General features: G+C 38.8%; 1 protein-coding gene across 1 annotated transcript in view; it reads left to right on the top strand.

Moving 5' to 3' along the window:
• LTBP1 (latent transforming growth factor beta binding protein 1) overlaps positions 1-23,994 on the top strand; it is a 727,158-nt gene that overhangs the window by 613,815 nt on the left and 89,349 nt on the right. Inside the window, exons 25-26 of the mRNA XM_007938788.1 lie at positions 13,001-13,126; positions 17,622-17,765. Of these exons, the coding sequence (XP_007936979.1) occupies positions 13,001-13,126; positions 17,622-17,765 (270 nt within the window). The remainder of the gene's footprint in view (positions 1-13,000; positions 13,127-17,621; positions 17,766-23,994) is intronic.

Here is a 23,994-nt window from a genome sequence, read left to right as displayed (position 1 = left end):
CTTGATCTATGTACAGGTTCCATATGAACACAATTAAGTGTTCTGGAATTCTCATTCTTCGCAATGTTATCCTTAATTTGTTGTGATCCACACAGTGAAATGCCTTTACATAGTCAGTAAAATACAGATAAACATCTTTCTGGTATTCTCTACTTTTAGCCAAGATCCATCTGACATTAGCAGTGATATCCCTCCTTCCATGTCCTCTTTTAAGTCAAGCTTGAAATTCTTGCAGGTCCCTTTCAATGTACTATTGCAGCCACCTTTAATGATCTTCAACAAAATTTTACATCTGTGTGATTGATCTTCCAAATTTCCTGGTATAGGTGAGTGAACACTTCCAGCATTGCATCCATTTGTTGAAACATCTCAGTTGGTAATCCATCAATTCCTTGAGCCTTGTTTTTTACCAATGCCCTCAGTGAAGCTTGGACATCTTTCTTCAGTACATTGGTTCTTGATCATATGCTACCTTATGAGATGTTTGAACATTGACCAGTTCTTTTTGGTAAAGAGACTCTGTATTCCTTCCATCTTCTTTTGATGAGTCTTGCATTATTCAATATTTTGTTCAGAGAATCCTTCAGTGTTGTAACTCAAAGCTTGACTTTTTTTCTTCACTTCTTTCGCCTTGAGAAATGCTGAGTATTTTCTTCCTTTTTGGTGTTCTAACTCCAGGTCTTTGCTCATTTCATTATAATACTTTACTTTGTCTTTTTGAGCCAGGCTTTGAAATCTTCAGGATAAATCTTGAAATGTTCTTTTGACAATGAGTGAGAGGACATTTCAATTTGTCATCCCTGGCATATTCAATTCAAAGTGGCCAAACACATCCATTTCAGCTCACTAATGGCTATGATATCTATCTTCACACATTCATTTCATTTTTGACAACTTCAAATTTTTCTAGTTTCATACTTCATTCATTCCATATTCCAGTTATTAATGGATGTTTGCAGGTTGTTTTCTCATTTTGAATCATGCCACATAAGTAAATGAAGTTCTGAAAGCTTTACTTCATCCACATTATTAAGGTTGACTCTGAGGAGTTAACTCTTCTCTGGTTGTACTGTGAGTGCCTTCCAACCTGAGGGTCTTATCTTCTGCACTCTATCAGACAATATTCTGCTGTTCTTCATAAGTTTTTCACTTGCCAGTTTTTTTAAAAAGGAGATAACCAAATCTTTTTTCTTAGTCTGTCTTAGTATAGGTAACCTGTCCACCATGGGTGTCTGTACTGGTATTTGAAATATCTGTAATGTAACTTCGAGCATCACAGCAAGATGAAAGCCACCACAATATGTCAAACTGACAGACAAATGGTGGATATGTACATTTATGTGTGTGTGTGTGTATAAATCAAGTTTATGTGTGATATTTTTCTGATCTTTAAAAAGTCTTTTGAATACTTTCATTAGATTATTACCATATTTACAATAATTACTTGGAGTTAATCCCTGTGGTTAGCTGGTTTACATATTTATTTTCAGTACTTTGTAGCAAGGCTTTTCTGAACTTGAGTTCTTAGTTTTGGTTCTATTTTCATGAAAATCAAATGTAACTAGTAGTAATTTTTATAAGAGTCCATAAATGATTTAATATCCGAGAAGTTTTATATTTGAGAAATTCATTCTGTTGTCTTCCTACATGCAAAAACGGCACGGAGAACACATATTCTGACCTCCTCCAATCCCGCAAGAGGAAGACAGGATTACCAGCAGTAACCCAAGGCCTATTCCTGACAGGCCAGACATGCTGCCTCCCTCCAGCCCTTTCTCCAACCGTTCCTCCCAAAGCACCCACCACCTCTCTCCTGGGTTCAATAATTCACTGCAGTGACCACACAGAACTCACAGATTATGGGGCTTATTAGGGAAGCACAAGGCTACAACTCAAGTTCAGGAAGAACGCTCAGTCTCTCTCCTAGCCCACCATCCCTCAGCCAACAGTCTCTCACAGTCTCTTTCCCAGCAGTGCTGGTCCCTCGGTGTCTCACTCAGCAATGCGTGTCTCTTGCGTCTCTTTCCCAGAAATGCGTGTCTCAGGAGCCCGTGTCTCTTTCAGCAGCATGTCTTCCTCAACCAGCAGTCAGAGCGAGTTCTGCCTCCAGGAGGCCTCCTTTTGAGCCCGGAAGGGTGGTCAAACTAGCCAATCACAGTATCAGAACTCTAAGCACGTGAGAGAGAGTGGGAACCTCCCAGAACATTGTATTGTGCTACTCCCAACAGAAATACTCCAGGTGGATCGCTTCAGCAATCAGGAGCTCCTCAGTTGCCCATAGAAAATCCCACCTTGGAGTTTACAAAGACTTATGGGTAGAAAAGCCACACTAGGTAATTTACTACACCACACTACATGAATGTCAAATTTCTTGTTTATGGAATTCTTGAGTTATGAAGTTTTTCCACAAAATCACCCAGTGTAATTGAGACCAGCTTGATTTTTCTGATGGTACACTTTCTTCTAGCTGGATTGTTGTAAATATTTTCTTTAGCCTTATTGTCTAGGGTATATCTGAGTTTGGGGTCTTTAATTTTACCAAGTACACATTCAGTCTCTTTAACCTGGATATGCATATCTGTAAAAACTAAAATATGTTGTTAAAAAAAAAAACTCTTTCAGATTTCCCATATTTACTTGGTTTTTGCTTCTGTCACAGCTATTGCATTTTTTTAGGCATATTCTTTAAGTCAAGGATCTCTAGCTTCTATATTCATCATTTTCTTGCCTATCATTTTTGTCCTTTTCATCTGCACTGTAGAAGAGCTTTTCAAGTTTACCCCTTGTGTTGTAAATACTTTTTTTAATTGCTTTCAGCCCAGCTTTAATTTGATTCTTGCTCTTGGATAAGGTGGAAAATGGGTAGGCTACTAATTGTTTTTCTAGCCCACCCCCATTGCTTTTGGAGGTTCATTCTCCCATGTTATTGTCATGAGTAGTCAGTTTTGGGTTTTGGTAATAAGATGTGCCATCTTATTCAGGGTCTTCGTAGATGTTGAATAAAGAAAAGGAAGAGGCTATTGAGTACACACATTTTTTCGGCATGAGATTGGGTTAGAAAAGGCTTCCAGAAAGCTCCAGCTGAGCTTTGGAGGGTAAGTGAAAATGACCTAGGTAAAATATGTGGCCTGGGAGCTGCTGAAGGAGAGTCCATTCTTGGCACAATCAGTGCCACAAGCAAAGATTCAGAAACGTGAACTATTGTGTAGGGTTAGGAACACAAATTAGTTTCAGTTGAATGTGTGAGGGGGAAAAAAGTGATATATGAGATATATATCCCTGTAGCTACTGAAAAGGCAGGCAAAAGCTACATTGTGGAAGGCTTGCTTGCTTGGAGTGTACAAATATTCATTGTGTACCTTTCATGTGCAAGACTTTGTCCTATGTGAATGACCTACAATGGTGAGTGAAACAGAACTCTGCCTTCACAGAAATGCACGTGCAGAAAGCAAGCAGTAAACAAGCATTCCAGCCAGCATGTGGCCATGGCTCATTACAAGCGCCCTGAAGGAAAGAATAGGGTCAGTGAGAGGGAGCCAAAGGGAAAGCCTCATTTTGACTGGAGTATCTCTCTAAGGAAATGCCAATTGAGCTGGACTCTAAAGGATTAGTTGCCCAATTAAAGAGTAGGTTGGCAGTGGCAGGTGGGGTGGCACATTTCCAGATAGAGTTGTAACAGGGGCAAAGACTCTGAGGCAGGGAGGTACTTGATGCACCCAGGGGAGTGACAAAGGCCATGCCTGATGCTTAATGGGAAGGAAGCGTGGTAAGGAATGAGTCTGGAGAGACAAGAGCTAAAAGAGTAAGAAGAAACTCAAAAGCATATAATACCACCAAATTCAAGGAAAGGGGTGTTTCAGAAAAGAGAATGGTCAACTGCATTGAATACCACTGAGAGGTCTGTTAAGACAGCAGTCAAGAAGAATCCTTTGGATTTTACAAATGGTAGCCTTATCAAGAGAAGTGTCAATGGAGTCATGCATATGGTAGCCACCTAAGACTGACTTTAATATTTAACAAGAAGGAAATGGAGACAACATGTGGTGTAGACAACTTGAAGACCTTGGCGGTTAAAGAGAGGTGAGAGATGGGGTTTTGGCTGAAGGGATTGTGGTGCAAAGAAGCTCTTTTTTATTTTTAAAGTGGAGACAGGAGGAGATGTTTAGCCCTGATAGAATGATCTAATAAATAGGGAAAGAAGGGAAATATAAGATTCAGGGATGGAGGGGCCAAGTAGAAGAGCAAATTCCTTGATAAGTCAGGTATAAATAAGCTCCAAGGAAGCAAGGACCTTTATACTGTTTTTTGTGGAGAAAAACTGAACAGGTTTAAGCAGAGAGTTACTTGATTGGACTGTTTCAGTAAGGAGATCTTTCTGTCATTATGGAGGATGGACTTCAGGTGGCAGTGAGTGATGGAAAAGAATAAACTCCAGTTAGGAGGTCATTGTGGGAATTTTGGAGATTTCCTATTCATTTAAATCCAAAGACACTGAATAAGACTGGAGGAAAGAAATGGAAGATTTAACCAAGTGATAAAATGAGAAGAATGTGATGATTGGATATGAAGAGGTAATCAAGGATAACACCCTTGTTTGTGGATCAGAAGACTGGGATGATGTTTGTGATTTTAGAAGTGGTTTTTAGTAGGATGTTTTTAGGTATGGTGAATATATGTTGAATACATAATGGTTAGGAGCTCTGGTGGCTTAGTGCCTAAGGCACTTGATTGCTAACCAGAAGGCTGGCAGTTCAAACCCACCAGCCTCCTTGGAAGGAAGACTGGGCAATCTACTTGCGTAGTGATATCACCTCAGAAGCCCAAGGAGGGGTCGCTATGAGTAGGATCTGATTTGACGACAGAGCACAACATCGTCATAGTGGTTGATTAAAACGAGAGTGAGACTTTGGTTTTATTTCGTTGGGACTTATAGCTGCTTCCAAAAAAAAACTACCAAACTTACTGCCATTGAGTCAATTCTGACTCATAGTGACCCTCTTTGAATTTTCGAGGCAATAAATCTTTATGGAAGCAGATTGCCCAGTCTTCCTTCTGCAGAGTGGCTGGTGGGTCTGAACCACCAACCTTCTGCTCAGCACTCAAATGCCTTAGGCACTACATCAGCAGAAAGGAGATTATTCTGGGTAATTTCTTAAAAGAATAATGTAAGTAAATCTCTTTAAATAGTGAGTTTCAAGGCTGGTAAAAATGATCTTTCATTGGCCAGCCTTGTTTTCTGGAATTTATGTGTTAGAAAGTTGGATGAGAGGTACCTTGCCACTTTGTTTATTTCTGTTGTTTTTCTTAGACTGCTAGCTTTCAATACAGTCTTGTGATCATAAAAGTTCCCCACGTTTTTTTCCTGCCCTTCTCTGCCAGGCAAAAGCATGGCAGTCAAACCCTGCACAAGGACCTCGTATTTTTGCTGTTCTCTGGCTCATCCCCATTTCCCAGAACAAAAGTTATTTTTCATAACACACAAGGCCCATATTCTCCAGCCTTGCTGGTGTTGCCAGACCTCAGTGGACCTTTTTAAAAAGGTTTTTCCATATCCTATTGTATTGTCTGGATCATCTCCAAATCCAGTTTTTACGTTCCTATTGGATAAATTTGATTTTTTTTTTTTCCTTTAGGCCTTGTGCTCATCTTTTATTTAATGCTGGCTTCCCTCTTGTGTTGTGAGAGAGGCTTTAATCTCTTTTGGGCCAGCAGCCATACCATTTGAAAATTCCTTCGGGCAGCTATTCAGCTGGTTTAACATCTTTCAGTTCCTCTTCTTGGCTGGGATTTACTGCCTCCTGGTTGGCTTCCTGGAGGGCTGCATTTCCCCTGAAGCAGGAATCCTATATCCCTTTCAGTGTAAGCTCCTTCTCTTTGGATCTGTTTTCCTGAGATTCTGGCACCAAATATTTTAACCAATTCCATTTGATCAGGAGACCCTGGACTAAAGTAGTAGGGCATTTCCTTTTTATGGAGAGATCCAGGGAGCACTGATGCTAGACCCAGCCCAGGCAATTCTTCATGTATGATGGACTTTTCTTCTAAGAGGCTCCTAGAAAACCATTCCCTTTGGGGATTATAGTACCTTTGATAATTAGATTTCTAGTGTGATGATAGTTCTTACTTTAAGGATAAAGGTGTCAAGGTTCAGATAGTGTTTGATTAAACTGAAAGTCAGAAAGTGATGGATTAAGGAATAACAGACTATGTGTTGGGACTACCATCTTGGTAGTAAACAAATTCCAGTGTGCTTGTTGGGCTCAAAATTTTCACCATCTCAGAACTATCTTTTGTAACCTTCACTGTGATGGAGGCAAGAAGCTGTAATGAGCAAAGCCACAATTTAGATTCTGAAGTTTATTCCTTGACCACACTCTAGTCCATTTCCAGCTCTACCATTAAGTATTTGTGTACCCTGAGGCAAGTTGTTTCCCCTCTCAGTGCCTCACTTTTCTGGTTCTTAAAATGAAGGGGTTGAACTAGATTAATACTCAAGTCTAATATTAAATACTTCAAGTTGAAATGAACCATATGATTCATCTAGAAATGAATGAAGTCCTTTTCTTCCCAATCATGCCGTTGCTTTGGAGATTTTCCTGTAAATTTGTTGCAAAAGATGACACTCCCATTACCATTACCTGCCTCTCCTAAGTGACCTGGCAACAGAAGGCAGGCTTATTGGTGAGTTTCTTCCTCTCATAAGTAGATATGTCTTGCTTAGAATGAGGAATAAGGCAATCAGCAAAACAAAGGTAGGAGATATTAAGAAGGTGAGAAAGAGAAGTACTTTTTTTTTTAAACTCAGAACAAAACAAGCTGAAGACTGTGAGAAAAAGAAAACCCATCATTTTACTGGCAAAATATATATGAATACCCCGTGGTCACCATACACATAGACTTTTTTTGGATGTGATACAAAGAATCTCGTGGAACCACTGAGGTTTATATGCTATGAATTTCATTGTCGAGATACTGGAATATCGTTTTAATTTCTTTGTCAGCAATCAAGCTTTGCCTTACCTCAAATCCTTTCAGTACTGTTTCTTTATTTCATAGTGCAATGTCCCAAAGTGGGAAGGTGACTATCTGACCACTATCTGGCCTTGCACCTTTATTTGAGAATTGGGGCACATGTTGGAGTTTTGTTCTCATTTGGGGTATTCCTGATGATAAGCAATAGACTTTGAAAAACTTTTGGTCCATTGAGAAATGTATTAAGGAAAAAACATAAGGACAAGGAAAAATGATCTGCCAGATATGCCTATAGTTACTGCTGTTGTTAGATGCTGTCAAGTTGATTTTTCACTTGTAGCAATCCTATGTGACAGAGTAAAACTGCTCCATAGGGTTTCCCAGGCTGTAATCTTCATGGGAACGGATCACCAAACATTCCACAGCTGGGTGGGTTTGAACCACCAAACTCTCGGTTAGTAGTCAAGCATTCAACCATTGTGCCACCAGGGCTCCTTTCTTTATAGTTAAGACCTTCAAACAGTGGCCTGTCAGATATTGACGACACTGCTTCTTTAAAAATGAGCCACTGGCATTTCCAACACCCCCACCCCCACCCCCACCCGCGGCTATGGTCTATCACTCTTTCTGATATTTAGGTTGTTTTGTTACTGGGGAGTTTAAATCAATGATCCAATCTCCTCAGTATGTGTAATTTATTTTGACTTCATGTCCATTGAAACATTAATATTTATATCTACTTACAGCAAACACTTGAATAATTAAAAAAAAAAAAAAAATCAGCCATTCTTACGATTGTGTACCTAATTCATCTGGGTAGTCTACTGAGAGATCACCAGAGGATTATTCCTGTGACAAGTCATCTGTGCGTAGTATTGAGAGTAATAATATTATGCATGGCTCTTAAAATTTGTAAACAGAATTGCTTTGGTAATTTAATAGAATCACCTTTCATGAAGCAAATAGAAAACCTACGATATTTAGGTTATTCAAAGTTTAGTTTGAACGTCAGAGTTCAACTTCACTAAAATAGAATTGTCTTCACTTCCCCATCTAATGAAGCTTACATTTTGGTAAGCCTTTTATTTTAACATAGTGATCCATTTTCTTACCAGTTTTTTGCTTTGTTTTGCATAATTAATGTTAATTGTAACAGTTCTTATAATTTAAGTTGTAGACAGGACTAACAATGGGATCAGAATTCGTATCATCAAAGAAAATTGTAATGAATTTTTTTTTAATATGAAGGTTTTTGTCAGAGAAGTAGACCTAATATTTTTTGTTAAGCTGTTACCTCATCTGGGAGCTCTGGTAGCGTAGTGCCTAAGGCACTTGACTGCTAACCAGAAGGCTAGCGGTTCAAACCCACCAGCCACTCCTCAGAAGGAAGATGGGGGCAATCTACTTCCGTAGTGATACTGCCTCAGAAACCCAAGGAGGGGTCGCTATAAGTCGGGTCCGACTGGACGGCACTTAACAACAACAACAATTACCTCATCTTATTGCTGAAAACATGAAGCTGCTAAGAGTTACATTATATCATTTAAATAAAATGTTGCTTGTTGAAGAGCTACTCTCCAGCACTCACACCATACTATTTTTTCTTGTTCATTAAAATCCAAAAAAATGGTCATTTAAACTTTCTCCATTAATCATTGTTACAGTAAATCTGAGACTGCAAGATGTCCAGTAATTCATAACTGGCCTGGCAATTGTGTACCTTCAGGTCAGTTACCTGTGACAGTAACAAGAAATAGTTATCTGCTGTAGAATCAATAAAAAGGAAGGAAGAGATTTTTCACTTCAAGCATCTGGACCAAAATGCCACCAGATTTCTCGTAGCTGCTTTCTCTTCTTTTTCCTTCTTAACTTTCCCATTTTAATAGGGAAATAAGCTGTTTGTTGGGTTTAGTTGAAGACTAGTTTGTGAAGTATCCCTGCTAAGCACAGCAATACACAGTATGCATGGGAGCCGAGAGCAGGGGCCTTTTAAATCTGTTCCTGAAGTAGTAAGGAAGGTGCCGCCAAGGAGGCCCCCCCTTGGGCTGACTCCTAAATGGCCAAGAGGTGTTTCTTCGCAAAGCTAATAGGAAGGGACTTTCTAGTGGAGAGAGAAGTTACACTAAGTCAATTAGAAAGTAAAGAACTCCAGTAGACTGATATGGCTGGAGTGTAAAGTGGGAGGAAGGTAGTGCTGGGAACTATGGCCAGATATGTGCCCAGGAGCCAGTTGACAAAGAGTACTCTATGCTCTATGAAGTAGAGAGGTTGTTATCCTCTACCCTGGAAAGATATTGAACAACCTGAGCAAAGCAATAGCACAGACAGATACCCATTTTGGAAAGAGCGCATTGCCAGCAGTTTGGATCAGAGGGAGGGAGGCAAGACTGGAAATGAATTAGGAGAAAGAAGAGGTGGCTGCACTACTCCAGGAAAGATAGATAAGAGGGGATGACAGGAGAGAAACAAGGACAAGTTCGATACGAAGAGTAAGAGAGAGGGAAGGGTCCAGGGTGATACTACGATTTCTAGCCTGGATGGCTCATTGGTGACCTGCTCCCATGAAGATTACAGCCTGGGAAACCCTATGGGGCAGTTTTACTCTGTCACATAGGATTGCTCCGAGTAGAAAATCAACTTGACAGCATCTGACAACAGCAACTATAGGCATATCTGGCAGATCATTTTTCCTTGTCCTTATGTTTTTTTTTTTTTTTTTCCTTAATACATTTCTCAACCTTTTGACTAGTAGTGAAGCACTTCACTGTTTGTACCACCCCAGGGATGATATATGTATAATAAGGAAATCAGAATTCATATCATCAAAGAAAATTTAATGAATTTCCTTTGGATGAAGGAAATATAGGGGAAATGGGGGTGAGATGAGAAGAGGCATGATCAGAAGTTCATTTATGGTGAGCAAGGCTGGTAGGTGTTAGATAAATGGTCCTGAAAGACAGTGGTCAAGCCTTGGGAGAGACTGGGAGTCATCAGTATTTAAGTGATAGTTACATTTCTGAGTTTCCTTCCAGCCCTTTTTAATGTTGTGGCTCAGTCAGTAACACAGGCTGACAGATGTCTATTTCAGGGAGTCTAAAATGAGCAGTGGCTTGTGTAAGTGATTTTGTGAAACGATGCAGTTCCTCCTTTCATGGTGGTAATCGTAAATAAGCTATGATCCCAGTCTTGCACTGACAGTGAAAATGAATTAGAACAAATTGATTGTCTTTGTGTTAGATGCTGCAAGGAAGATTCAATTTTTGAAATGTAAACTAAATATCAGTCCCTAAATTCATTGAGCTTTCAGTTAAAGTTGGTGGGGGATGGGGGAGTTTGAGATGTTCAGGCATAAAAAGGAAGGATGGAGGTGACCAAAATGTCTCACTAAGGTCAAGAAGTGGGGAAATTAGTAGGAAGACAGCTTTAGGCTTGATGAGATTGAGATTATGGCAAATGGTCAAATTGTAAATGATTAAAGAGTAAGAAATGTACTTGGGAAAGGATCCTGACTGGAGATGAAGATTTGAGATTTATCATCTGAGGGGCATGGAAAATCTGAGAGTGGAGAGGGAGTGGTGAGGATGCAGTAGTTCCCAGGAGGGCCTGGGCTTTAGTGGACAGTGTCCTTCAGGCTGTGAAAGGGGGGGGGGCAAGTCAGAGTAGTGAAGGTAGGAGAACAACAATGATACTCTGGCCTAGACTATGGAAGGCAAGAGGTCATGGAAGGGTGACAACCAGACTTACAGTCAGGGTGATGGTGACTGACTGGTAGTTGATCATTAGATTTTGCAATGGTCGGTTATTGTCGGCCTTTCTCAGAGGCGTTTCTGTTGGATAAAGTTTCAAGGAGCCAGAGTCATTAGAGATTAGGGGAGGAGAAGGCAGAGGAAGTAGAGGGGAAAGAATAATAACTATTGGTATTATTAGGAGCTCTGGTAGCATAGTGTTCAAGGCACTTGACTGTTAACCAGAAGGTTGGTGGTTCAAACCCACCAGCCACTCCACAGAAGGAAGATGGGGCAATCTACTTATATAAGGATTTACCACCTTGGAAACCCAAAGGGGGTCGCTATGAGTCAGAATCGACTCGATGACAGTGAGTTTGGTTTGAGCTTGTCGTTATTACATGTATAATGTTGCTGGTAGTTGCCACTGAGTCAGTTCAGACTCATGGAGGCCCCGTGTGTGCAGAATAGAACTGCTCCATAGGGTTTTTCAAGGCTGTGTCCTTTCGGAAGCAGATCACCAGGCCTGTCTTCTGAGACACCTCTGGGTGAGTTCAAACCTCCAACCTTTTGGCTAGTAGAAAAGCACTTCACTGTTTGGACCACCCCAGGGATGACATAGGTATAATAAACAGGTATAAATAAGTTTAGTATGTCTTATTGACATATTTTGAATGCTTTCTATAGGCAATATTCAAAGCTCTTTACATGTTATTTGGTTAATCCTCACAATAATTTTAAGAACATACCAATATTATTATTGTTGTTATTTATCATTTACAAATGATGAATATTAAGAAATAAAGGTAATGAGGGGACCAAAATTTTGAGACGTTTTTGCAGTGGTTAAAGGAGTAGAATGGCACAGTAGCTAGGATAGCATCCTGGTCATGTGAAAACTTTTTCAAGAGATTTGAATATTGTTTAAGGCAATGACAGAAGGAGCCGGGGAAGAAGTAATTGAAGAGGCTGGAAAAAGAGAATTAACAGATGGCACTAGAAGGCAGAAGAGGTTGATAAGAATGAACGAATGGCCCAGCCTTGAAAGGAAGAGACACACTTTATTTTGATTTGAGGAAATTTTGACAGAATAATTCAATTCACATTTTGCAATTCAAAAGTAAGATAGTCCCTGAACTTAGACTCGGTAGTGTCAGTGTTGGAAAATGAAGAAGGAAAGTAGACAGATGCTGAAATTCTACTATGTATATTCTTGTAGAATATTTCTTGGACCTGGCTTTAAAATTTTTTTAAGGAAAAGCTCAATTTTATTGCTGTCATCTTCCCTCAAACTAAATTGTGTCAAGCACATTTAATTTTTCATTTTCTTTATCACTGGAATATAAAAGTACAGTTTTCATCATGTATATTTGATGGTTTAATTGCATTTTCTTAGTTGCTTCTCCAAAAACATGTATTTTAGAATTGTTAAGTCTGGGATCAGAGAGAGCAAAGGGTCTGGCAGATGAAAGTGTGCACTGTGGCAGTAAACTAAGAGAATAAAAATGAAAGAGTAAAGAAACATAAATTGCAATAAGGATAAAGAAGAGTTATATCCAAAAGTTGGGCTGTGACTTTACAATTGAGATATCACTTACATGAGAATATTTTTTATCACTGGAAACAAAGGCACAGGATCAGTTTTTATCATCCTATTGACAGAAAAGAAAATGAATTCATAAGTTGGTCACTAGCTAATCAATTGGAGCAGTACTGACATTTCGGACCTTGAGTGGTTGTCACTTGGTGACAGGAAATCTTTTCTGGTGGTAACTGGGGTTGGCTGGCTACACTGCAGAACTCACCAGTCTCTCTCTTAATGCCACCTGAATGCTATTTAGACTTGATCAAGTTATCTATAGGTTTGAATAAACCATTGTCCAGGGAGGCCAGAGCCTTTTTTCAGCCACAACATAATGCAGATAGAACTATTTCCTTTTACCACAACCAAAAACGCAGACAGTGTTGGCCACATGTTTTCACTGTAGGAGTATACCCCCCTTGGAAATAAAGAGATGAAAACATTTAGAAATACCAACCATGGCAATTGTGGTGGTCTTTTCAGTTTGAAAACATTTCCTGAGGAAAAGTAAATGTTTTCTCTTGGAACCTAACATTTTCGGTTTTAAGACATTTCCGTCAAAACATTTTATTTATATATAAAATGTTTTAAAGTACTTCCTGTGTAAACATGATCATCTCATACTAATCAGGATATGTGGAGCACCTTTGTCCATCATTAATATCTGGTGTTTGTCAGCCTATGTCTGTTTTGTGTCTGATGTTAAATGTCTTTTTTGCAGATATTGATGAATGTGTAAACAACACTATTTGTGACAGTCACGGGTTTTGTGATAATACGGCTGGCTCCTTCCGATGCCTCTGTTATCAGGGCTTTCAAGCCCCACAGGATGGGCAAGGGTGTGTGGGTGAGTGTTTAGACTTTTTTTCCCAAAATATTTCGCATCTCCCTTTTGATAAGAAATCATAATGATCAACAACAGGAAAAATTATAAGCAAGATAGTGGAGGCAGAATTTCATCACAGTTTTGTTTTGTCATATAATTTAGGGGTATATAAAAATTGCAAATGGCTAGTTTCTGAAATGACTAGGCACATTAAGAAATATAGAAGTATAAGTTTATTTTCAAAAGAACATCTGTTTAAACTTTTAGCAGAGTGTGTAGAACTCTATTCCCTGCTGCACAGGAAATAGAGTCTGGTGTGTGGTATAGGTTGTCTGTCTTCAGAATGCACCTTCTTAGGCAGTGCATTTAAAGAAAAGTGTTGGCAACAGCTACCATTTCCAGGAATGAAACCTGTAAAATGATGTTTTGGGTTGCACAACTATGTTTCTTCAGTCTGTCCTGGGATTGGCGGGACTGGAAGGAATCTTGAATACCATCAGATGTTATAGAATATGGTCCAACACATTCTCATATACAAGAAGAAATTTTGTATTTCAGTTTTTGATCAGCCATGATTTCTCTAAATCAAATTCATTATAAAACACATTTGCAATTAGAATGATTAAATGAGGAAGTGAAGAAAGGTTATTAAATCGAAAACTTCACAGAATAAGAGAATGCCTTAATCATCCTCATTAGATAAAAATATCTGTTTTTACTACATGGCAGATGGCACGTGAGTAACCAGTAACTTCTTAGCTTGAAAATTTACAGTTAAGAATTAGTTCATTTTGTCATCCAGATTCAACTGGAAAACAATGCCTATTCAGAAGTTTTATGATAATATCAGTTACATGGCAATTGCTTTTATGGGATTAATTATAAAATTGAATTAATTCCTAATCACAAATAAAAATTATTTACAAAGCTATAATATGGCTTTGAACGTAAGCATCTGCCAGTCAAAAACATATATGTTATTGAAAACCTAGTCTCAGATACAAACTCAGATACTTGCTCATTTAAATTATTCTTGTTATATATTGATATCATCTCCCTATTATTAGAGTATATTTCTCTTTTAAAACATGCTCATATACATCAGCATACATAAAGGGTCCAATAACAGTATAGAGTAAGAACAAGGAAACTGTTATTTCTGGGACCTTTATGGACAATTTATATAACCTCTCTGACCTTCAGTTCTCAGAGTCCTGAGAAAGTTAAGAGGATGGATATTCCTTTAAAAAGTGAAAGAATTGTACCTAATGCTTTCAAAGTCTCTTTCCAGCTCCAAATTTCTCTGGCATGTAGTGGTCATGAGATAGTGCATTTTTAAGCATTAGTAGAAATTGCTAATACTCAATTTTTTAAGAAAATGATTTATTATTATTATTTATTCCTTTATTCAGATTACTGAAGAAAGAGCCAAAGCAAAGAGTCCAACAGAAAACATATTTTCCTCGTAGACATATGGATTTTGAGCTATTGAATCTATTTTCTTTCTTTAGTAAATAACAAACTGAATTCTAGAAAGACAACATCTCAAAGTGGGAAGGCAGTAGAGTTCATTGTGGCTCAGCAGCACTTCTAGTGTCCACTGTATGCTGCCAGCATCCCAGACGCTGGACTCAGTGCTGGGACAGCTACAAAAAGGAGATCTCTGTGCTTGAGTGGGAGACACAAACACATTGGTTACTTTGTTGCCAAGTACTACATGAGGCTAGGAAGGTATACATCAGGATGTTGAGAGAGCACAAATCATCATCAACAGCATCCCCTTATTTACAGATGAAAAATTAGTCACAAGACATAGCAGAGACTATCCTAATTTCTATTTCGAACTCCCACTATGGTTTCCTTTCTACCTGATAGAAGTGATAACATTCATCTGACATTCACTTAATATTTTGCCTACTGTAGGTCATAGGGCCTAGCCTCTAGTTATCTGCCCAGCCTCCTCTCTTCCTTGCTCACATTTTACATTGCAATGATGTGATGCTGCTTGGAGTTGCTTGTGTAACTGTGCAATTACTTGGCTGATGTTTGCTCTGTCTGCTCCTTCTGCTTGGAATGTACTCCTGACCTCTCCTTCCTTGTGCCTAAATTCATCCCACTTACTCTTGAAAAGTGAAGTTAGTCGTCATCTCCTAAATGCTGTCCCTGATCCATCACTCCTAAGCTGAGCTGTAGGCCCTCTTCCTGTTTCCGTAACAATTTAAGCAAACATCAATTATAACACTTAACCTTCTTTGGGGGATAATTTATTCATGTGTGTACTGCATGTAGTCCCCTTCTCCAAGGCCACAAGCTCCATGTGACCGAGAATTTTGGTTTTTTCTCTCCCCTGGGCCTGGCACAATGCTTGGTCTGTTACAAGTACTCAGTCAATTTTTTTAAAAAGTATTAACTATTGAAAAATAAGATATTGAAGCACTGATTCTACATAGCTCCTGTTCATCCCTAACTAGCCAGATAAGACCCCTATCCTATTTTCACGTTTCAGTTCAGCACATGAAACATCAGCCTCAGGGAATAAATATTTATTACCATGTGGTGGACTCAACAAATTCCATCTTCTTTGCCTGTTTATTTATTCTTTCAAAAATATTGACTGAGCACCTGTTGCGTGCACTTCACCATGGTGAGCGCTATGTAGAATTTTAGAGGTAGTAGCTGTGAGATGAGCCTTTGGCCACCTGTCTCCTCTACTTGGACCCCGCACACTCTTGAGCTGTTGCTGCCACTTCTTCCTTCTCCACTCAGCCTTCAGATCTTGCTTCAAATGTCACTTCCCTAACCTATGACTGCACTGCATTTGAGGTCTACTGCCATGTTTTTTAAGTTTCATTCCTAGCACCTAACCACAGCTTATAAAATGATCTCATCCATTCCTCTAACTTGACTCTATGCTCTGTGAAGGCAGGCACTGTGTCTGCCTGACTCAGCATTGTCTCTTCAGTGCCTGGCTCATAAAAGTAAACAAGAAAATATACCTCGATAGAGTAAGTGCAGTTTGGTATGAGAGGTCTCAATAGCTATGTAAATAATACACATTGGAAAGTAGACAGTTCCGTTTGACATGTATCTAAAATTGATAAATGTGAACTGGCAAATTTCTAAAGTTCTTTTTTCTAGTCTAAATTATGACCATCTAGGTTGATTAAATACACTGAGTGTCTGCTTTACTTTATGTTGCAATGTTGTTTCATAAGCTAAACCCTGTTCATGGGGTTTATGTCTATTTATACACAAAGTGAAATGGAACACTGAGGTAATTGTCTAAAAAAGTCAAGGAAGTATAAACTTTTTTGTCCAATTAACTTGGTGTAACAAGTGAAAATAGGTTTTTTTCCCCCCTTTCTTGAATGATTTAGATAATTGTTCAAATTCTTTACTTTGTGTGAACCATCTCAGAGTATGCTTATGGGACCTGATGTTTGTACATGTTTAATGCATAAAATGTAGGAATATTTAGATGTCAAGTCAGATACTGACTTACTGAACTGGGCACTTATTAATAAAATTTCTTAGGAGGAGAAAAGGTAAAAAGTAATATTGGATAAAGCCAAACATAGACTCAGCCTTGCTTTAAGGCATTGTACTAACATAATTTTGAATAAAACATAATCATCAATGAAATTCCTTGACTGTATTTTAGTTATTTTATGTTTTAAGTATAGAAGAAAATAATTTAGCTAAAGAAATGAAGAATGTCAACAGAATTTTAAAAGGTAGCTCTGGTACCATAGTGCCTAAGGCACTTGACTGCTAACCCTAAGGCTGGCGGTTCAAACCTACCAGCCACTCCTCGAAAAGAAGGTTGAACAATCTACTTCTGTAGTGATATCACCTCAGAAACCCAAGGAGGGGTTGCAATGACTTGACAGCATATAACAACAACAACATAATGAAATTAGTGATTAAGTTACTGGACCAGTTTATTTCATGTATATGGTCAATGTAGCCTGAGTAGATTAATTTTTATAGAGTTATTTCCTTCATTTCTCAAAGGGATACCCAGTCTCAATTCTGACTGTTAAATCATGGACATTTTGGCTAGTAAAGAACTGTGTTTTCAGACATTTCAGTAGATTTTTTAAATGAATGTAAAGAATTCTGTGGTTTTTGAGAACACTGTTTCTAATTTTCTTTGAATTCAGGACTGAGAGTAGAATATTGGGTCATTTAAGACTTCATTATGTCAAAAAAAATCAGAGAAAACAAAATGGAAGTTCAAAGGGTACATATGATGAATGCGACATAATGTGTGCCTTAAAGCAAGAACAGGAGTTTAAAACTTTTGCTTTGCATTTTCACGGTCCTTTCATGCAAACCAAATAGTAGCAGCCCCTGCCTGTAGGATCTTCTTCCCTAAAAGACCAGAAGGGGTTTTATTGATCACTGGGGATCCCCTCATTTTCAGCAGACACAACCGGCCTTGGCACAGCTAGTGAAATACAGAACTGTCAGGAATAAGGCACACATCTAAATTGACCCATGCTCCGTTTTGCAGATGTGAACGAATGTGAACTGCTCAGTGGCGTGTGTGGTGAAGCCTTCTGTGAAAACGTGGAGGGGTCCTTTCTATGTGTGTGCTCAGATGAGAGCCAGGAGTACAGCCCCATGACTGGGCAGTGCCGCTCCCGGGCCTCTGAAGGTGAGTCACAGTGACAGTGTGTCAGGAATGGAGGTCTCCTCTCAGGAGCGAAACAGTCTGGGAGTGAGGTAAGAAATAACTAAACATTCTGGCATGATGTCTCAGACACGTCCATGATCTTTCTGTGACTGCTTTATCAGTGGAATTAGGAGGTATGAGGATTATTTGGCCTAGATGGCTTCCAGTGTGCTTTCTAACCCAGGGACGTCATGAGTAGGGGATCCAAACTTACAAGAACATTTGCTGGGGATTGCTTAAAATTTAGAGAGCTTTCAGCTCAGGGTTTAATATGGCATCATCTCATTAAGTTGCATAATCCTCCTTTCTCAGCCCTTGGAGAAAAGTATCTTGACACTTCTCTAAATTAAAAGCAACATATAGGCCTCTCAGGATCTACAAAGACTCCTGCTTGGAATTCCTAAGATGTTTTTCCAGAATTCAGCCTAGAGGGTAACTGTATTTACATTCATTTAAAATTTGATTTAGACTGTGTCGTCACAGCATGAATTGAATGGGAGAGCTGAGAGTTTTCCAGAAAAATTAATCAACTTCCAGATTACCCTTTTACTTTGTTCCATATGGCTATAGCTTGGTTGCATTTTAAGGAAATTAAAAGCCAAATGGTCCTTTGAGAGCCAAATAAAATGAAATATGGAACATTTTCTTAGTCATTCTCATTTGATCTTATCCATGCTTCTGTAGTAGCTTTCGTGACTCCCCTATAGAGTGTATTAGTTTTCTGTACAAGTATAAAGTGCTATCTTTGAAAGTAATAGGAAGTAAAATATAAACATATTTTCATCCACACACATTTTTCTTCTCAATTATTATATATACAAATGGGAGGGGTGACAGTACTCCAAAAGCACTGTCCGTGGTGAAAGGACAGAAGTGGGGAAATGGGACTCACTGCTTAGGGGACTGAAGGTCCCCTAAGGGTGATGGGAAATTTTGGGAGCAGGTAATAGTGACTGTTGAATAACATGATAAACATAACTGATGTTACTGAATTGTACACGTGAGGAATGTTGAGAAGGCAAATGATTGTTACTGTGGGAGTTAAGTTTGGTGTCAACTTGGTTAGGCTTGGTTGAGTGGCTGGGCAGCTGGATGTTGTTATTCTCCTTAGTAAGATTGGTAATTGACTCCGTGGTGGAATGTATTGGAGCAGCTGAGTAGCTGCTTTAGGGATGTGGTCTACTTCCCACATTTAAGAAGCAGCTTTGGGAATGGTCACTAGCTTGTGGCACACTTGAACCCTGAATTGTAGCTGTGTCATTGTTCAGCAGCCTGCCATGCTCTGCCAACCTTGGGACTTTCAGTGGACTTGAATTACTGGCCTGCCATGTGGTTTGGTAACATTGGGAATGTGCCATTTTACTTGTCAACCTTGGGCTTATTAGCCTCAGCAGACAGCAGCTGCCTGAGTGAGGAGATCCCTCTAGCTTCATTGGGCTGGGAGCAAGAGACAGAGCTGAAGCCCAGGTCGAGGCACTTTCACACAGCCTCTAGAGCCTGGCACTTTGAACTTGGACTTCTAGCCTCCCAAACTGTAAGAGAATAAACTGCTGTTTATTTAAGCCATCCCATTTGTGATATATTCCTGTCAGAGTGGCACTAGGTAACCAGAACAGTTACGTATATATTTACAACAGTAAAAATAAAATACAGGAGTAGAGACTGGGAGCAGGGGGACACTTGCTAAAGGGAAGAGGAGAAGAGGGTATTTCCAGAGGGAGGGATTGTTGTTTGTTCAGTGACAACCACTGAAGCTCTTAAATTATAGAGAAAAGCCTGTTCATCTTAGTTCTATTTATGATTGAAGAAAACAAAAAACAAATACCTGGTTGGACAATAATAGGCAATTGGTTAAGTAACTGTCCTTTTCTTATTTGCCTTTAGTTCCATAGAGTGGCACCCCACATACAGTGTTATTTTGAATAAAATAATTCACATATCATAATATTATATAGTCGTTAAATGGACCATGTGAAGATTAGGTAGTCATGATAAATGCATATATTAAGTGAAAAAAAAGAAACAAACAGGATGTTGCATTGATTACAGTGTGAAGACAGGGAAGGAAGGAAAGAAGAGCGAGGTGAAGACATAAAAAGATATTAATTGTTGGACTTAATGGAGATTTTACATTTTTCCTTTCTTTCCAAACTTTTTATAATACTATTTTATGTTGGAAACTGGGATTCTGGTCTGCTCACCACTTTCTAGCTATAAACTAGGGCACATCGTTGAACATTTATGAGTTTTGGTTTTCTCACTTGTGAAATAACTCACTGGCATCAAGTCATTTCTGACTCATAGAGACCCCCTTTGGGTTTCCAAGGCTGAAAATCTTTATGGAAGTAGATTGCCTAGTCTTCCTTCCATGGAGCAGCTAGTAGGTTTGAACCACTGACCTTCCTGTTAGCAGTCAAGTGCATTATTCACTATATCATCAGAGCGCCTTATAAAATAGTATGGTTATATTCACCTCAGAGAGTGTTATGAATTTGAACAGAATATAAAAAAACTGTGCAAAATGCAAAATGGCCACATGTAGAATGCCATTTGTTAATGGCAGTGTACTATAAGTATTTAAATAGCAAGGCACATCTCAAACACATAGGAGATATTTGTTTCTCACCCTTTTATGATCTCTTCTTAAATGGTGTATCTTTTAAATACAATTTTTGTCTAGAATGTTTTAGTAGCATTAAGATATGGTTCATTTAGTTCACATAGTTTCTATTCAGGTATGAGTTTGAGGTCCTAAAGTGTGCTCATTTCATTTTTTAGAGATTAATAATGACCTGTAATCCGATTCTAAGAGAATCTGAATCATTTTTGCTGAACTAACTAGCTTTCTGTAAACTGCATTGTCTTGCTTCTTAACACTTTACAGTAACTCTTCTTGCTCCTCATCCCCTGCTTTTTAAGTCTTTCTACAACCAAGTTCCTAACACCTATTTTGCCTTTTCTTCCCTAGCATCCTTGCTTTCTCTTTGATTGTGTCTCTTTTTGTGCTGTCATAATCAGAATTCACCAAATACTTCCCTTCTGTTTTTTCAAGGAACATCAGTTTAAACACTCACCTTCACAAAGCTTTGTCTGCTATACTTTCTCCCACCTCATAATATTGTATCTAAATATAATATTTCTGGATTTGTTCCATACGATTTCTATAGTTCTATGGCTTCTGCTATGTATTGTGCATCACAGTTATTCTCTTGCTCCATGTCAGTATGGTCTGACTATACTCACAAACTCTGCCACTGAGTCGATTCCAACTCATAGTGACTCCTCCTTGGGTTTCTGAGGCGGTATCTCTACAGAAGGAGATTGCCCATTCTTCCTTGCGAGGAGTGGCTGGTGGGTTTGAACTGCCAGCCTTCAGGCACTATGCCACCAGAGCTCCTCTGTCTATACTAATAAATGGGTTTATTAATATTCACATACTTCCTGACAAACTTCGACTGATTACGTGGAATCTTAAGACTGTTTTATGATGGCATCTTCATTGTAGCAGTTCTCTAACAGTATCCTGAGCAACTGAGTTCAGCTATGAACTTCAGCAGGAGCCATCTTCAGAGCCTATAACTGATGAATTATTTGAAGAAGGTCATTAAAACTGGAAGTCATCAAAAAGATAATGTACGTTTTAAATTTTTAACTGAAAACGTGTAAGTGTGCATCCACTCACCAAACTTTGAAGGTCCGCTTTGAGTAGCAGTCCACTATTGGAGTCCTACATGGCTTGTCTTGATGAGAACACATCTACTTTGCTTTATCTACTGCCCACTTTAAAGGGAGTAAGAATATACAGACATTTGCAAAGCAAATGAGTACAAAATCCCTCTAGATTTTTTACAGTTCCCTCATTCACAGCTAATTTGATAGTATTCCTTTTACTGAATCAGTTTTATCTCATCTTTCTAATGCATTCCACTTGTCCTAAGAACAACACTTCTTTTCATACCATATTTTATGACTTTTACATACCATTAAATTAATTTTTTAATTATGATAATGAATGCAGTGGCCCGGGCATGTTAGAGAATAAATATAGCTGATTCTTGGTGGCATACTGCTCAACCTGTAAGAGAGGAATTGCATAGACCTACCCCCAAGGCTACCAGGGAGCTCTGGTAGCATAGTGCCTAAGGCACTTGACTGCTAACCAGAAGGCTGGTGGTTCAGACCCACCAGCCACTCCTCACAAGGAAGATGGGGCGAACTACTTCCGTAGTGATACTGCCTCGGAAACCCAAGGAGGGGTCGCTATGAGTCAGGTCCGACTTGACAGCACATAACAACAACAACCACAACCCAAGGCTAGCTAGCTAGCTGTGGGCATTTCACCTGCTATGGACAATGGCCAGAGTGTTTTTCAGAGAGAGAGAGAGAACATTGGTTAATCCAACAAATTAATTAAATAGAAGCCAATGAAAAGATATTGCATCACACTCCAGTCAAAGAATTTTTTACACAGAATAAAATGTTTTATACCAAATATAAACAAAAATTTTCAACTAGGATTCAATTAATTTCAGATTCTATTTCATATCCATACCCCTCTTAATTGTATATTGTTAGTTGTCATCGAGTTGATTTTAACTCATGGTGCTTTCGTTTGTGCAAAGTGGAACTGCTCTATAGGGTTTTCAAGGCTGTGAACTTCCAGAAGCAGATTGCTAGTCCTGTCATTTAAGGTGTCTCTGGGTGGATTAAAACCACCAAACCTTCCACTAGTAATTAGACATAGTGCTTAACCATTTGCACCACCCAGACTTCTCTTAAATGTGTGTATATATATATCACCTCATTCAAGCCATGGTATTTTCAATCACCTCATATGTATGCAAAACTGGACATTGAATAAGGAAGACCAAAGAAGAAGTGGTGTGGTTGATATATAGTGTTGGCAAAGAATAAGAAATGTACTATGGACTGCCAGAAGAAGGAACAAATTTGTCTTGAAAGAAATATAGCCAGAATGCTCCTTAAAAGTGAAGATGGCAGACTTGGTATCAAGTACTTTGGAGATGTCATCAGGAGGGTCTAGTCCCTGGAGAAGGACGTCATGCTTGGTAGAGGGTCAGTGAAAAGGAAGAAGACCCTCAACAGATTGGATTGACAAAGTAGCTACAGTGGGCTCAAGCAGAGCAATGATTATGAGGATAATGCATGACCCAGCCAAGTTTTGTTCTGTTATACATGAGGTTGCTGAGTCAGAACCAACTTGACAGCACCTAACAATAACATACTCATGCACATATACACAAAAATACATATATATACATATACAACTATATAACTGTCATATTATATATATATATATATATACACACACACACACACACACATTTCATATAAAATAAAAGAGCTGAGCTGAAAATTTCAAAGAGCAGCTCGAGAAGACAAAGCCAATTACTATAATAAAATGTGCAAAGACTTGGAGTTAGAAAAACAAAAAGAAAGAACACACTTAGCATTTCTCAAGCTGAAAGAACCAAGGAAAAAATTTAAGCCTCAAGTTGCAATACTGAAAGATTCTATGGGCAAAATATTGAATGATACAGGAAACATCAAACGAAGATGGAAGGAATACACAGAGTCACTGTACCAAAAAGAACTGATCAATCTTCATCCATTTCAGGAGGTGGCATATGATCTAGAATCAATGTTACTGAAGGAGGAAGTTGAAGCTGCAATGAAGGAATTGGCGAAGAACAAGGCTCCAGGAATTCACAGAATACCCATTGAGATATTTCAACAAATGGATGCCCCACTGGAGACACTCACTCAGTTATGCCAAGAGATTTGGAAGATAGCTACCTGACCAACTGACTGGAAGAGATCCATATTTTTACCCATTCCAAAGAAAGGTGATCCCACAGAACATGGAAATTATCAAATAATATCATTAATATCGCACACAAGTAAGATGTTACTGAAGATAATTCAAAAATGGTTGCAGCGGTGTATTGACAGAGAACTTCCAGAGATGTGAGCTAGATTCAGAAGAGGACGTGAAACAAGGGATATTATAGCTGCTGTCAGGTGGATCTTGGCTCAAGGCAAAGAATACCAGAAAGATGTTTACTTGTGTTTTATTGACTATGCAAAGGCATTTGATTGTGTGGCTCATGACAAATTATGGATAACATTGAGAAGAATGGGAATTCCCGAGCACTTGATTGTACTCATGAGGAATCTGTACCTTGACCAG

This window comes from Orycteropus afer, unplaced genomic scaffold (genome assembly GCF_000298275.1).
Source record: "Orycteropus afer afer isolate SDZICR_OR568_19922 unplaced genomic scaffold, OryAfe1.0 scaffold00054, whole genome shotgun sequence".
Classification (NCBI taxonomy): Eukaryota; Metazoa; Chordata; class Mammalia; order Tubulidentata; family Orycteropodidae; genus Orycteropus; species Orycteropus afer.
Note: the sequence above shows the minus strand (reverse complement) of the source record. Positions and strands in the feature narration are given on the sequence as shown.